This window comes from Zosterops lateralis (genome assembly GCF_965231275.1).
Source record: "Zosterops lateralis genome assembly, chromosome: Z".
In the NCBI taxonomy this organism is placed as follows: Eukaryota; Metazoa; Chordata; class Aves; order Passeriformes; family Zosteropidae; genus Zosterops; species Zosterops lateralis.
Window position 1 is genome coordinate 67207054 of NC_139800.1, and position 16890 is coordinate 67223943.

The following is a 16890-nucleotide window of genomic DNA, read 5'->3' on the forward strand; positions in this document are numbered from 1 at the left end:
TATAAGACAAAAGACACTGAATAACCTGATACTTCATACTTTTCCTTTGTTTCCCAAAATGACCTTTACCCCTGATTCCAGCACTGATGGAAATTTTTCCAACAGCTTTCATATTTTCACATAAAGGCTAAATCCATTTGCTACATAAACTATGTTGATCCTAAATTGAATATTCAGTACTTTATCAGAGACGTACATCAGCATATTGTATGATAAAGTGTCTCCGTTGTCCATCTGAAAACACAGAAAGGACATATTCACCGGGTTTCCCGTGGCTCTCTCGCACCAAGAAGTCTCCTTGCTGTTTTAACAGCTCCTGGGCTTCTATTCTTGGAATTGCACCATGATACCAGTCTTGCTCAGCCAAAGGTTTCTCAGTGGTTGAGATTACATCAAAGAACTTGGGAAAAATATTGAAGAAAAATGTTACTATAATAACACATTTTTAGAGTTTACTTGTACATGAAAAATATCACAAACAACAATCATTTCTATTTTATGTATTTAAATTATGTATTTCTATTAAGTAACAAGATCAAGGCTCTTACACTTGCATAAAAGCATATTGATCACTTTCTTTCCTGTTTACCTGAAAGATCAATATATCAGAAGCAGAACTTTAAGAAATCATCCATATAACCATGTAATATTTTTAATCTGGCTTGCTATTTTTCATAACCCATACTGACCAACTCTTTCTCACACATTCTGAGATGCTATTAACAACTGAGAATTAATCATTTCTCTATACAGAAACTTCCCAGACACAAAACCATAATAAATTGACTCACACAAAACACTTGAATTGGATAAATTGTTTTCAAGAATTTATCAATTGCATCCCAAATCAATTAATAATTAAGAGACTTTTTTCCTCACGTATATCCTGTAATGCAGAATACACACCTGGGTGTAGTGTCCTTATTAACTCTATGAGAAGAGTTTCTGAAGACACAAAAATTTCAAAGAATTATTTTCACTACCTGGAACTGGCTGCAAATGGAAGCTACTAGCTCTAAGTGGAAATTAATGAGTTTAATCTATGATTTTACAGATTAACATGCCTACATTATTTAAGAAAACACTGAGGGAAACTTAGCATTTTGTCACTGACCACTTCAGATTTATTTGTTATGGGTAGGAAGGCAAGCCCTCATTTAAGCTGTATGTAATTCAAAAACATTGCCAGAGCTCATAGAAATTCTCACAGCCAGAGTGGTAAAACTCTGAACGACATAATGCAGTGCACATTGTGAGCAGATCAAGTATGTGAACGTTTCCCAGTTCAAACAGATGCAAGTGAAGCACACCATCCTGAAATAACTAACCTCTGCTCTGCCCTGATAAAAAAACAGGTTGGAGGTCATGTGCACATTTAAGGTTTTCCTCAGAAGATACTTATATTACAATGCCTAGTCCAAAAAATACTAGGAATAGTCTCAGACTCTCAGAGTGTAAATAAGCAGACACATGAATGGAATATATGCAGAAATTCTTGGTTCCAAACATCTGCAATTCTTTAGCATTTCCATACCATTTTAGCTATTAAAAAATGTCTGTTGGCTTCTGGTTGCCTAAGTTATACTTCAAAGGACTAGTTTAGTCCAGGATCCTGATGAAAAACTGGAGAACATATTTAAGAACCTGACAGACCCTTGTGTTCTCTGACATCAACAGACACAGAAAATCATCATGGATGAAATTCTCATCAAGGAAAATTTCAGACCTGAGACTTGAAACAAGTACTATAACCAATAGGCTCATTACTAGAAAGAGTGAGTGTGGTCTGTTACAGAGTCAGAGATAGGAAGGAGTACGTAAGAAAAAACTACAGCTTGAACACAAACTGCAGAGTTTTTAGAGGCCAAAGCTGTACTCCAAGGTTATGTGTCTATCAGCACAGTGAGCTGCTAAAAAGCAGAGATATTGATTGGTCAAAAAGATAGTCATATCTTTCAATTTCACCAACAGTTAAAAACATCCCAGGTGAAAGCTGTCCACCACTGTTAAATGACATGAAGCCACTTTCTTTCACAAATTCCTAAAAGAAAGAGAAAAGCTTTCAAAATGTTAAAAATGTTATTTACTTGAACATTTATTGTTCAAAGACGCTGAGCTTGAATTGAAAGAAAACCTAGACCTCTGTTATGTTCAGAGCAGCAAACACAGGAGCAGATTCCTACTTGGAAGGGAATGTTCCTAACTACAAAACAACAGTACAGGGTTACTAATCTACGTCATAAAAGAAAGTTAAAAAAAAAAAACAACTAACAAACAAAACCAACCTGACATGCAATTTATTTTATAGCTTTAAAAAGGAAGCCACCAGATTGTAACATCTGCTTATGTACAAAATGGGTGCAGGCTGAGGTACCATCCAGACAAATCAGGATCAAATCCCAAACCAAAACATCTTAAAAGCCTTTATGACAGAGAAAGAGTGTATGTAAGGAAAACAGAGCATTTCAGACATAGGTAACTATGGTGTTGTCTATAACTCTATCATCAATTTTCCCTCTCTTTGAAATTTGACTGAAATATTATAACTTTAGAAAGAAACAGTGGAAATTCCACAAAGTTTTCTCTGTTGACTTTATTTCAATTTACCTTACCTTTACTTTTGTTCATATCAAGGTGGTTTTGCTGATGAAGTAAGTGGAGTAAGTGGCAATTATTCTTGTCTTGACTGTTATTAAAATTGCATTATTTTTATGAAAAAGTCGTTTGATTCCAACATATTTTCTCTGTTCTACAATACTGACCTGACTGGCTACAGAATAAAACATGGCTGAAACTCCAGAAAAAACAGTACCAATGCAGGATACATATCTACTTTAATATTGATTTCAACTCAGTTTACCACTATTAGTACTAATATTTCTACTGCATTTTATAGTTAGAACTAGATCATAGACCAGTCTTTGAGGAAAATACAGGGGCGGGTCGGGGGAAAGCAACCTGCACAAAATGAAATTCCCACCTCTTTTTTTTAAACTCTACTTAACTATCAGCCAGCAAGTTAATATGACAAGTTTATATTCTAGGCTTTAATGTTTTACAATCTCATTTAGGGGGGTGGATCTCTTCCTCATTTATATGTACACTTACAGAAGCACTCAATGATTCAACAAGGCAAAGGAAGAAATATTGCTTCTAGAATTTTTGTTGTTAATTTGGCTGGAAAGTAACAAGAATTAACTAAATTGTGCAGAAAGAAAAGAACTCCCACTGCAAATTTCAACTCTCCCTCCCTCTCCCTCCTTTTTTTTGCCTTTTTGTCCCTCAAGATTTCGATTTATTCCCATATTTCACTCATGGATTATTGGGTGGGTGTGTCTTTATATATTTTATCACACTTCTTCTTCTGAGAGGAGACGGCCTCATGTATTTCATCACACTTGTCATGGATCTAACACTGTCCTCTTTCTTTTTATATTGAGCCCATTTTTCCCTCCCTGTTTAACAATCTATTAAAACATATGCTCTTCTCCAGTAGTAAAAAGAAGCAGTCCTCAGCTGCTTCCCTTATTTCAAGAAAAACTGAGCAAACAGCAGTGTGTTATTTCTAACTCCACAGAATTGTATATTATTCCTGAATTTGCACTACCAATTAAATAAAAATAATAATTGAGATAATATTTTATCTATTTTTACTAATAGTATGCTCAATATTGTATTTTTGTATATGCTCTGAATGTTCAGTAATCCCTTTCTTTCCATCTTTGAGCAAACAAAACATTTTCTCAAGGTTTTCTCTCACATTTTCTCTCATAATGTAAAAGAGTAGCACTGACACAAATGAGAAAGTAAAGCAATAAATTTAGGTTGATAATTAAAGACAATACATTATGGAATATTCTGTCTCTGTCTACCTGGCTCATTCCCACATGCTAATAATACACCATCTGAAACAAGCATTAATTCCACCTATTATCCTATAAACAATTTTTAAAAATCCTAAACAAAAGCAGATGTTTGTGTCAAGCTCAAATGTCTCGTACCAAATAAAAAAAAATGCAGAAGGGCAGTAGCTGGCACTCATGAGGCAATTTGTTCAGACTCTTCATTCAGATTATTCACAGCATTTCATTACCAGTACATGAAAGCTACCTCCACTGTTGTGTTTCCTCTCCTCATTTGATTAAACTTACATCTCTTGCTGTTACAGAAAATTGGCTTGCATTTTGTCCAAGAAAAACTACCTGCATCCTTAGCCTTGTTTCCTTCTCTTCAAACTACATTTTTTTCCTGTATTACCTCTTACCTTCTTATTCTGAGAGCATATATAGTATTTCAGTGTCAACATACAAAAACTCCTGCCTGCTTTTAGAATGGGACAGTTTCCCTACGACTTTTTTCAGATGACATACAAAAAATTAGTCCTCTCTAATTTATATGAACAAAATTCAATTTATCCCACCAATTAAAAATACTGTACAGTGTTTTTAATGTAACATATATATTTAATATAGCACCACATTCAAACCAAGATATTGCTCCATTTCTAAAGTTTTAATGTATTTAAAATTTAAATATTTAGAAATACTTTAAAAACTTCAAATATTTAAAACAAATAATGTGAACACAGGTAAGATCACATTTTAGACTAGACTATATGAGAGAATCAGTACCAAAATATTTTCCAAATCTGCATTGAGATCCTTTTTTATACTGGTCTATTTAAAAACATAACTTTGTTTTAATGTATGTTAATATTACTTTATAATATACCTTCAATAATCACTTTTAATATTTTGTAGATAGATAATAAGCTTTAAGTACCAGTTTACATATTTAGCAATTAAGCATGGTTATGTGGTTGTCAGCAGGAAGCAGCTGACCACATTTAATAGCTAAGTACTTTAGCGGTATACATATGGTCAGCTTTTCTAACACACACAAAATCACAAAATCAAAATACAAAGCAAAGATGAAAACTGGCTAGTTTATATATTCTAACTTTGAAGTAATTTAGGAGTAATTTAAGCACCATGAAATCAAGATTGCACTTGTTACTCAGATTTTACTTTCTGACTCAAACGAACCAATGCCAATCTTACTTCTTCCAAATATATTCCAAGGCTTCACCAATCCTATCTACCATCTACAGGCAGATCATGGAATGAAAATCAGAGTATGGCACATAGACTATTTAAAATGACACTTTAAGCCAATTGACATTTTGACATTGACTTTCCCTGATTTAATCTAGATGTTTAATTTTGATCTTCCTCTCGAGATTTTTTTTTCTCTTCCAATTTTTCTCTGAAGCTGTTTCAGATAAGTTTTTTTCTGTGGTTTGTGGAATCTTTTTGGTTTATTTTGAAATCACAAGTTTTATAATACATAGAAATAGAGATGAAAGCTGTGTCTCACCTACATAAAGAACAGAGATCACAGAAATATACATTTTAATTGGTTTTTACTATGAAAGACTGCCTTTTTTCAACAACTAGAACTTTTATAAAATGAAGGTCATAATAATGTGGACATTTTGTTTAACATCAAGAATATTTTAATAGTTTAGCAAGGTTTTTTCCTGTTACTTTTCAAATGTCACGCAACTTTCCTGTGTTTCATGAAAAAGCCTTTCTGCCCTAATTTTATCTCATGATCATTTTTATTTTTCCATTCCTTCATCACAGTGTACAGGTGTTCTCTATGTACACATGTCTATTTACACACATGTAATTGTTACCTCTTCCACCCATTCTGAATATTATCTCACTTAAATATGGTTTGTTACGTCCTTTAATGGATCTTTGGATGCAATCCTGCAGCATAAAATAGAAGACTCATTCCTTCTAAAGTTTTCTCAAGAATGCTACCTGGAGTTTTTTTTTTGGTGACAAGATCACAATTAAAAGGCAATTTTAAACAATTTTAAAAACTCTGCTCAACTTTCTTGAAGGTTTTTTGGGGTTTTTTTCTTGGTTTTTGAGTTGTTTTGGTTTGGTTTTATGTTGGGAGGGTTATGATGATCATATGTTCCACCACTTCAAAAAAAAGACAGAAAGTTTTCAAGTATAATCTAACACATCTCTAGTAGGTGCTCAAGGATTCTAACTAATCTTGTAAGCTTCCATACGAAACAAACAAAAGGAAGTGCAAAAGTAAAAGGAACAAATTACAGAAATTACAGAATTTGAATAAAAGCTAACTAGACCTCAGAGATACTCAACAACCATTTTTAGTGTGGTTTTAAGCAAGATCTATAACACTTAGTTACTTTTACAGTATGAACAGTAGTAGCAATATTAACAGTATGCTTATAAATTGGAGCTTTTTGTAACAAATATGAGGAATACAATTACTGCAACAATTGGTAAAACATGTATGGCCATCTAACTTACTACAGATTATTATCATACAGTACAAATCAAGAAAATCAGCCTCACTGGGAAGAATATTCTGAACAATACAGCACCACTCTGGGAGCTGCAAAGAACATAAAAACTGTGATTCTCCTAAAGTGTAGCAAGTTGTTCTGACATACCATCATATTATCCTATATGCCTATCAATCAGAACAGTTTTTATATAACATTGTTTTAAATGTAATTTTTGTCCATTCAGATGGAAATGCATGATCTTTCAAGAAAAAATAAATCTTATTTAAGCTGTAAAAATAACAGAATACATCACAACACTACAGTATTGGTACTACTTACCGATGATGAACCCAGCATGGATTTTGGAGACCTTATAATTCCAGCTATGGAATGGCGTATCGTGTCAAATCTTGAGACTTTATCCTTCTTGTCCTAGGAAAAAGGCCAGAATCTTCAGTAAAAAAACCCAAATCTGTAGGATAATTGATTTATTGGAGAATGTGCAATACAGGATCCTGAATTTCACTTAAATAAAAGACAGGGGCTGAACTGCGACTGATACAAGCTAGGAAGTGTCAACATCAGCAGGATTAAGCTCAGACCAATTTAACCACTTACAAGTTGTGTATTTCCTGAAACATTTTGTGCAATAATTTCACATATAAAGAAAACTGAAATTCTTCTATACCCCAAAACCAAGAGATGTAACTCTCAGTTCTCCTGAAATACCTCTCATTTTAAAGGGACAATGATTTGAAAATATGTAATGAAAACCCCCATATAGTAAAAAAGTATAAGTATGTGCATTACCCTTACTTAATACTTTACTTAAGTAATACTTACTTAATCTTTAGGGGTTTTATCCCTTTATTAGCAGGTTCTTCTCTAACAAAACACTACCTGTAACTATTAGCACCCATTGGTGCCAGGCAATAGGAGCCAATTCTCTTCAGGCATTACTGTAAACCGTAAGTGCAGACACTCTCTCAGTTTAGAATTCTGCAAGAATAGGGCTCTAACTAGAACACTGAAACAGACTTTCTAGTTCAGCAGAAGTCAATGTAAATTTCAAGGTCTCATAAGCTGACTTATTCCAAAGACTGTATTTTTCTTCATCTCTTACTATCTAGCTCTCAAATTAATAATAATCTTTTTTTAAGAAGTACTTGTAACATGGACAAACTAAGTTTATTGCTTGTAAATCACCTTCAGAAACAGTAAAGAGTTTCAATGTTTTCTGCTTCAAGTTTATTTACACTCATACTTGAATGAGTACTCACAAAGTAAATAAACTTGACACAGAAAAATCACACATTAACAACCTTATTCTAATTAGCTTTAGGTTAACTAAACTGTAAAAAACTGATAATGAAGACAGACTACAACTGTTTGCCAGTGTTACATAGAAAAATTGCTTCCAAGTTTCCAATGAACACCTTTGACAGAAGAAGCTAAAAATCTCATAATGTAATAAATGCAGCTTCAGTTTATTCCAGGATTTCCCAACAAGCAACAAGATGTATACGTTCTGTACACCAAATAGAGCAGTCTTTGAAAATTATTTCCAAATAGAGTTTATTTTACAAGATATAGGTTAAAAGTTATCTTAGCAAAATACTGCTATTTATTTGGTACCAGAAGTCTGCAATTTATTTTAATTTGTATACTACTGAATACAAGAGTGCAAAAACCAGTCAAATTGTGAAAAGTGTGACAGGGAGTGCATCTGTCATAGAAATACTCATTAACTATGTCCCCACTTACGCATCAATACCATTTTTATACCTTTTATCAGACTCAAGTATTGTCATATAACAAATAATTTCATTTTAATGAAACAACTCTGTGCTGAAACCTGAATTTTATTCTTATGATGCAGCTGAATTAAACTGCTTACACAAAAGGAAAGAACACCAACCTAAAAAAAAAAAAAACAAAAAAAAAAAAAAAAAAAACCACCAACATAGAGAAACCACAAAACAGAAAACCAAACAAATCCAAATAAATAAACCTCATCAACAACTAAGACGCAAAGTCTGTATTTGTGTCCATGCTGGTTGTGGAATGAAACATTCCACACATCTCTTCAGAAGTGAGCCATGAGATTTAACACCAAATAAATGTATACTTATTACTTAAAAGGAGAAAATAAGTTACCAAAAGATGCATAAATTCAACTTCACTTCCCACAACCAAAACTCATAATTTTCTAGAGGACACTAACAGCCTGATTATCTAGTGACAACATCAAACTACAAGTAAGGTTCTACATTCACCAGTTGCTCCTTAACAAAAAAATATTAACAAGAGGGAGCTCTTTTGACTCAAAATACCAGACTCAAGGACTGGGACGCCTTTGATAAGTGCCACTGAATGACATACAGAGGCAAATAGTTGCATTAAATAGAGTGAGTATTGAAATTTGGACTTAAGGGATAAACTTTGGCTTTGTTCATAATGCAGCACATCCTGTTCTAACTGCAACACATTTATCACACTATTTAGCATTTCCACAGCTCTTTCCTGCGACATATTGAAATTAGTCTATATCTTACAGCAATGAGGACTCAGAATTTGTCTGCACAGCAGGCAAAACCAAACACATGACAAAACAACTGTAGCCAGTACTGAGTTTATTTATTCCATTCAAGTATTTTTAGGGCAACCCGGATAAAACTGAAGACCTACAACAGTGGCCTTCTACTGATTTTTTTGCCATTGCCCAGCTGCAGTGTGCCTTAGAAGGATCCATTTGATCTTGCAGGAAACCTGTTTTTCACTCAGAATATTATAGGAATCAGTGCAAAGGGATTTTTTTTTTAATGCACATTAAGCATATTTTTTTTTTCTAAACTAGTGTAAAACTGCAACCCAGAACATCCCATCTACTTGTTTTTAAATGTATGTCTTTATGTACATGTGTGTGTACAATCTCACCAATTAAATGAAGGTGTAAATTTAAGGCTGATTTACAAAATAAAAGCAAATACACATCACAGCTATCGTTCAGTGAATGATCTCTTCCCAGCCACATGAAATTTTAAACCTCTCAGTCAAGCCCCTCTCAATTCAACAAAGGACTATCTCAGGGTATTAGGTAATTTAAAATTTCTGAAAGAACCTATCAGAGGAACAGAGACACTATTTGCTCAGAAAGTTCATTACAATTCCACACAGTACTCATTCCAACAGACATAATGTCACCAAAAAGAACAAACATGCCAAATATGTAGTCATGACAAAATTTTTGAAGTTGTAAGACATGCAACTATGAGACTAATAGATCTGAGCTAGACACTGGAAAGGAATTAGGAATTCTGCTTTGGGGATGCTATGGAGAGCATTATGGAGTAATATACTTACTAGCATATGCAATGCAGCTGCTAAAGCATATTAGCTGATTCAGTTTCATTTCAGTTCAAATTACTTTCAGAGATACCAAGAACAGAGTAGCATGATTTCTCACCTCTTTATTTATACAACACCAATTTCACTAGAAAGCAAACTAACCTCTAGGTCATAATATTTTATGCAATAACTGAATTACTACAGAAAAAATTGTCCTCTACCATTAAGAAGCTAGGTATGCATGCAAATACAAGCTGGCATTAGAAAACATTTTAACCTATTTCTTTTAAGTGCGTTTAAACACACCTGTGTCATGAGAACACACAAGAAAAAGAATTATGAAAAATGTATGACTGATATTTCCCTCTTTAGGACTAGTCATGTTTCTAACGTCTCCACAGAATGAACTAAAATTAACTATACCATAAACTAGATATAACGGAGGAAGGGATATCATCAAGTTTAACAATGATAGTGTGTGGGATGAGAGGCCATCCCACTCACATCACTAAGATGCCGAGAGTCCAGGGTTGGCAGGCAGGTCAGCAGGACCTGAAAGAACACCAGGGAATTTCAGCCACTCCAGACAATCAGCTTCACTGGGTGCCCACTGAAATGCCTCTTATGCTGATGTGGAAAGGTGGAGAGTAAACAGGAGGAACTGGAAATATGCTCACAGTTGCAGGGCTATAACCTTACTGGTATCACAGAAGCATGGGGCAGCTCCTGCAGAGTGTTGGAATGGAAGGATACAGGCTGCTCAGTTTTCTTTCCTTCTTAAGAGGAGAAACAATTACTTCGTTTTTTTTCAATAGATGTCACTACAGAAGACAACCATTCTGACACTCTTTAATTTCACTTTCCATTCATTCTCTTCTCACAAGTGACAGAAAGGCGAAATGAAGCATAAAAACCAAAAAAGCAGCATGGGATTCAGGTCAACTGAAAACCATGAGTGAAGCACTTGCTATTTTACTTGAGAATGTCTTCTGTTGTATCTTTATTTATGACCAGAATCTGGGCTTCTGTGTTTCCCATGTTTCCTATGTTCTCTTTGGAGGATCTTGTGCAGTTTGAGGTCCTGTGTGTTTTTGTGTATTTTTCACTACAATTTATCTTCTATGGTCATGCCCTACAACTGACACATTCCCACAGACAACAGTGTCCCATTTGCCAAGCACACAGTTCTCTTGCTGAGCAAAATCACTGGAAATCTTAAGAGTCTGTGAGAAATAAAATATACCCAACAGAGTGATGCAACCAAAAAGACAGGCCAGATGAGTCATAATCACAACAGTATTTTCAATGAACATAAGCAAGACAAAGCAACAGGAAAAAAAGATTTTGCTTAAATTGAATTACATGATGTAAAAGCCCAGAAGAGATTTTTAGCTGTATAAATCCAGGATTGGTGCTGTATTTTAGATGTTATCATAAAAGAGAAATAGTCCATACTCTTTTTAGAAAAGCAATGAAGTAAGAGCCTGGAGAGAGATCTAAGATAAAGATAAAATAAAATTAATGCTTCTCAGGGACAGGCAAATAGTAACACTACCAATCAAAGGTGGAAGATTATCAGCAAGAAACAAAGGACAATGCAGCATATATTGAATATTCCTAAAACACCAGTCAGCTATGTATGTACAGTAACATAAATAAGCCCCTACTCTAATATTATTTTATTCAAAGAAAAAAATACCCCCTGAGTGAGATGTGAACTGTCCATATGGATACAGAAGTTGAATGTGGGCTCACAAATTAAATCACAGAACCTCCACAGGAAAATTAGGGGAAATGCGATGATGACTCTCCAACTCAGAGAGAAAATGCTCTCAGAAGAAAAGGAAAATTCAGTTACATAAAAGAACATAATCAGTGATATCTAAAAGATCAGAGTGATTTCACTATTTCTGTGATTTGGCTAGGGAACTGGTCTTCAGAGATTTTGATGAAAACTATTTCAGTATAGTACAAGGGCTCTAAGATAAAACCAGACAGGGAAATTCCAGCAGCTACTGCAAACAATATGTTCAATGAACATACAGATGAAACAGGCATACAGACAGCATCTGCCAGAGCAATTAATATAGTTTTCATAAAGTGAATGCTTAGCTTCCTTTCTTGTTTGAAGATACACTTTCCTTGATGAAAAAGGTGCTGAACAACATTCATCTTAAGACTTCAAATTTAGACAATGGGCAGAACAAGGAATATTTTTTGTTTTTTCAAAGTCAAGAGAAGTATGGTGTGAAAATGAAGCTTTGTGATTTACAAGCAGGAACTCTTCAAAATAAAGAAAAGAACTTTCTGAAAATTATTGTCTGCATTAGTCACTTCAGTAGTGGAAATTAAAAGTTTTTGAGGAGTGGCCCTAAAAACAGGTCATAAACTTATACTGTGACATTAACTATGGCCTGCCAATTGATGAGTGGATATATTAACCATAGAGGTCTTCATGTGTCTGTTTTATAGCTATTAGCATTTACTGAAAGAGACGTAAATGCTGACATATAAAAATTTGAGCACACAGGAGAACATGGCCTATATTCCTAGTCTATGATTTGATTTCAGAAATAAGACTGATATTGTTCCTTAGAAGACTGTTTTCTCTCTTTTTTTTGTCCCATTCACGATAGAACTAGGTATCTCAGAAAGATCACATGTAGAAAACCAGATAAAGAATCATGCCATCTTTACCAAAACACACAGAGACCATTAATATGGCCCTCACACACAAAACGAGTTGCTGCCTGAATATAAGCTGATTACTTGAGTTGAGTAGATCATCTCTTTGGAGTCTCTTTCCAAGAATTATAATATGCATTTTCTTAGTTTACTACTGTAGATATTTAGAACTGTGCAGAGCCATTTAGATATAATACAGTTATTAAAAATTTAAATATTCAAAGCTAATTAAAAACATCTCAAGTACACAGTGAAACCAATTAAACAACAGAGCTATTCAAAAATAATTTTATGATAAGACAGAAATTTCTGTTTTAAACACAAGTAACACCTTCCAAAGCAGCAGAAATTATGCATAATTGATGTACACATATTGTAAAACACTGCACTGCAAATTAATGTTCTCTATCCTGAATTGCAGGGGGTTGTCTGAAAAACATGACTTACAAGTGTGAAATTTGATAACAGTTATATTTTCTCAGACCAAAGGTATATCCCAGACTATGCCAGTGGAGTAAGAAAAAGCGAATGACAATTCTTTAGAGCATGTCTTTGTCCTCTGAGGATCTGTAGTATAAGATCAGCCCTTCTAGTTAAGATGTGATGTTTCTACATGCAACAGTCATGGAAGGATTTTTCTTTTTCTTCCATATTTTCCAGGTGTTTTCTGAATCTATATAACCTATTACAACCCTCCACTCTAGCAACCAGTTGCACAACTTAATTACACGTCTTTGAGGAACATGTTTGTGTGCGTGTTTTGAATCATTTGCCTACTGTGGTTATTTGATGAGCCCTACTTCTTGCTACTGCAAAGACAGAGAGCAGTCAGTATTCCTTATTCACTTCCCCCAAGTATCCCTACACCCAACACACTAAACACATCTTTATCACATTCCCCTTCATTGCACTTCTCAATTCTGTAAATCCCAATCTACTTATTCACTAATTCTACAGAAGCTCCTCCACATATCTGAGCATTATTATTTTGTCTTTCTGAATTCTCCTACATCAGTTTTCTAATTAATGGAACTGAAAATATAATTGGTTACATGAAGCCAAACTCTTCTGTGGTACATAGCAAAAGGACAACTTGCATTAAGAAAAATGCCAGTTAGACACTAAAAAACCCCTAAAAACCTCACAATGAGGACAGCAATCAAATAATGAAACAGGTTTCCTGGAGGGACTTCCATCACTGGAGTTGTTGAGCCTCAACATGCATACGGCATTTTGCAGCCTAATATAACAATAAAGATGGTCCTGCTCTGAGCAAGAAGCAGGACCAGATGGACGCCCTGAAACCTATTCCAATTTAAATTATTCTGCAGTTCTATGGCATTTGGGAAGCAGGTGCACATCAATTTACACAGTCATGTAATGTGTTCTGCTCTCTTCTTTCTTCTTTTCCTGAAAATTCCTGGCTTTTTTTTTTTTTGTTTTGATCACTTCTAGTGACATGATATCTTCAGGAACATTTAGAGCTTATTTAGAATGACAACTTGGAAGTCATTACTGGCATATGTGAAATCAGGCAGTGTTACTACAGGAACGCAATTAATAACACAATACAATGTTAATATTAGAATTTTTTAAAAGGCTGTTAGAAATAATATGTACAATTTGTAACAAGTTCAGGAATTTACTTGACTTACTATCAAAAACATTTGTTTTCTTTCAAAATGCAGGGTTTTTTTCTCTTATGATTACTTTTATGCATTCCTTATATACCAGATCTTGAAATTACAACAGAGGCTAGAAAGCAATTTCATTTTTTTTTCCCCAGGAAAACCGCAGTACAAGAAAGTCTTAAGCAAGAGATTGGTGAAGTATTTGGAGACAGAAACCTGAAAAATCTTTGGCAGATTTTACTTAGGAACGGCTCAGATATCAGCAAACACTCTGTGTAAACAGATTAATTTTTTACAAAGAATTATGAATACTACAATATGATTGACCCTTTGCTTTCTTTTTTGAATCTCTATCTATCATAACAGAATGTATGGTAAAGTTGTCTGCTCTGTTTTCTGTTTTAATTAAGAGTTTCAGAAGGCTAATTTTTCAAGATACATATGAAATATCAGGGAAATGTCACCTTCATCTTTTAAATAATTAGCACATCTTCCAAACACACAAACACGTATTACAGGTCTTAATGAAGGCAGAGCACCTCTTAATGGGGGTTAGCAATAATGTTTCCAGAAACACAGTCCATTTTAACTTTTATATGCATTTAACACTTTTTTTATTTTTAAAAAGATGATACTTTGATTTCACCAAATTATCAAGAATGTTGACAGTTCTCTAGAGAAAAAGATGACTAAATGTACCTAAACATCTAAGTTGAGGCACTGAAATTTTGTATAAAAACTGTTTTTGTGGAAGGAAAAAGTAACTAGACAAAGGCTTTTGCAATGGAGATAAGCCCCTGAAAATAAGTATTCCCTCTCTGCTTAATGACTGTATCTCTACACCACTAAATCCTAAGACACCTCCATTCATTGATCACATAATGATGCCAAGTAAATGACCTGATTTCAATAAAGGCAATTTAACAAACCAATTCAGACCTTTGAAAGCTTACAGACAAATTTAGAACAAATAATTATTTCTAAAAAATTAAATTTAAAGGCTATTACCTTATTTAACTGTGGAAACGTAACAGGGAACCTCAAGACCTCCATCCTTTAAAAACCTCAGGCTGCTCTGTACATTTTCAGATATGAACTGTTTCACTGATTTCAAGAGTACTGCTATTAATCAACAATGCCATTATTAACTGAATGTAAAAAAATTATTAATTCTCAAACCATCATTTTACTTGTTTCAAGTAATAAAAAGTCATCAGATTTCAGTCTGTACAGCACTTGCTCTATATGAAAGGGAACTACCTTTTCATCACATGGCCCTTCTCTCCTTGGTTGCCATTGCCACATCATAATAACAGACCTCCAAACATACCCCTAAGTTCTCTCTTGCTCTAGTTCTGTGTAAGCTCATGAAGTTGCAATGGGAGGACATAAAAGAGACTGCACTGAATGCTCAGAGTTCTACTGCAGTACCTAATGTTCATAAAAGCAAGAAAGCCAACATCTTACATCCACTGGTAGCTCATAATTCAAAAAACCAATGGCATGAAAAAAACCAGCGGTATGATTAACTGCCTGCTGGTGAAAGCAGCCTGGTCAGCATCTGCCAGGACAACATGCTCAAGATTCAGGCTGTGCTGCTGCTGCTTCAAGAAAACCAAGACTCACAAGTAAAAAAGCAGTGAATAACTGTGCATCCACAAATCATTTAAAAGTAAAAATACTTAGGGCCATTTTTGAATCTAAGAGGCTAATTTTATTCTTTACTTTAATAGTGCATACACCCAGTTGAAATAGTTTCAAGTTTTATGACCCAAATTCACATAAAAACAAAGAGATGCAGTAATGCCTAATGCTGCCCCAGAGTTTTAATCAAGATCAACACTACAGTTGCCATTTGAAGTGGTGAAGTCTTCAACTTGAAAAACATTTTCAAACTGGTTATACACATCTATGCACACAAAGACTGGTCTTGCCTTTCTCCTTTCAAGTTCAAAAAGAAAGAAACAAAACAAAACAAATCCTGAGCTAGAATGAAGACTCCTGCTAAGGTAATAGAAGAAATGGACTTTTTCTACATAGCCATGTGCTATGCAGCGTTACTCTTATTTGGAAAACTGCATCTCTAATTAACTAGACTGTGATAAAACAGCAACTGAAAAAATCAGTATTCCTCCACTAGAGATGGGAATTAGTGCAGAAAAAAAAATTATGTCCTGAAGTTTTCATACATTCATTTAGTCACAATAACAAGTATAAAGGTCGAGAGTGGTTTTGGCACTTGTTAAAAAATCACAGTATTCTGTAATGGTGCTTCCTCAATGGAATGCTGAAATTTTAGGTGTATAATAGTTAGCTTTGGTTTTGAAAAAGTTAACATCAAACTTTTCAAACTGGTAAATATTACTCATGGACTAACAGAACTTTGTTACAACTACTGGCCTAATAAAAAGAGCCAGAGTCATCACTATATGGGCTGATAACAAAAAGACACAGGTGAAGAACTTCTAGGCTACATTTCACAAGAGGCATGCAAAATCTTCCAGTGAAAGTGCCTGAAGAACTAAGCTATGCATACAGTATTCAACATAATGAACTCAGCAGACTAAGCAAATACAAACACAATGTCCAGGACATTTTTACAACAGGATCCAGGCTGGTAAATATAAAGTCTTGCAAAAAAATATCCAAAATACCTCAACTCCTAATGTTCTCTGTAACAGTCGGTAGCTGAAGTAAGGAAGTGATGAAGATCACCCACAGCTATCACAAGCATGTTGATGAATTCCTGAAGAGCAGTGAGCATGCCAAAGAATGCCATCTGTAACTGGAAATTGTCTTTACTAGCCACAAACTTAAAATAGGCTTGCCAGAAATCCATATATACTTACACACCCTGCAGACAGAGCACAAACCATTCTCCTTACAACCTGTGTT

At 34.4% G+C, this 16890-nt stretch overlaps 1 protein-coding gene across 5 annotated transcripts in view; it reads right to left on the minus strand.

Annotated features, from left to right (window-relative positions):
- Window positions 1-16890, minus strand: part of FER (FER tyrosine kinase) — a 155535-nt gene that overhangs the window by 73402 nt on the left and 65243 nt on the right. For all 5 annotated transcript variants that reach the window (XR_014592506.1, XM_083883765.1, XM_083883763.1 and 2 more), the window contains 2 exons: window positions 6671-6763; window positions 197-400 (listed from right to left, as the gene is read on the minus strand). Coding sequence is in view for 4 of the 5 variants with exons in the window: in XM_083883765.1 (XP_083739891.1) it covers window positions 197-400; window positions 6671-6763 (297 nt within the window). In the remaining variant the exon portion in view is untranslated. The remainder of the gene's footprint in view (window positions 1-196; window positions 401-6670; window positions 6764-16890) is intronic.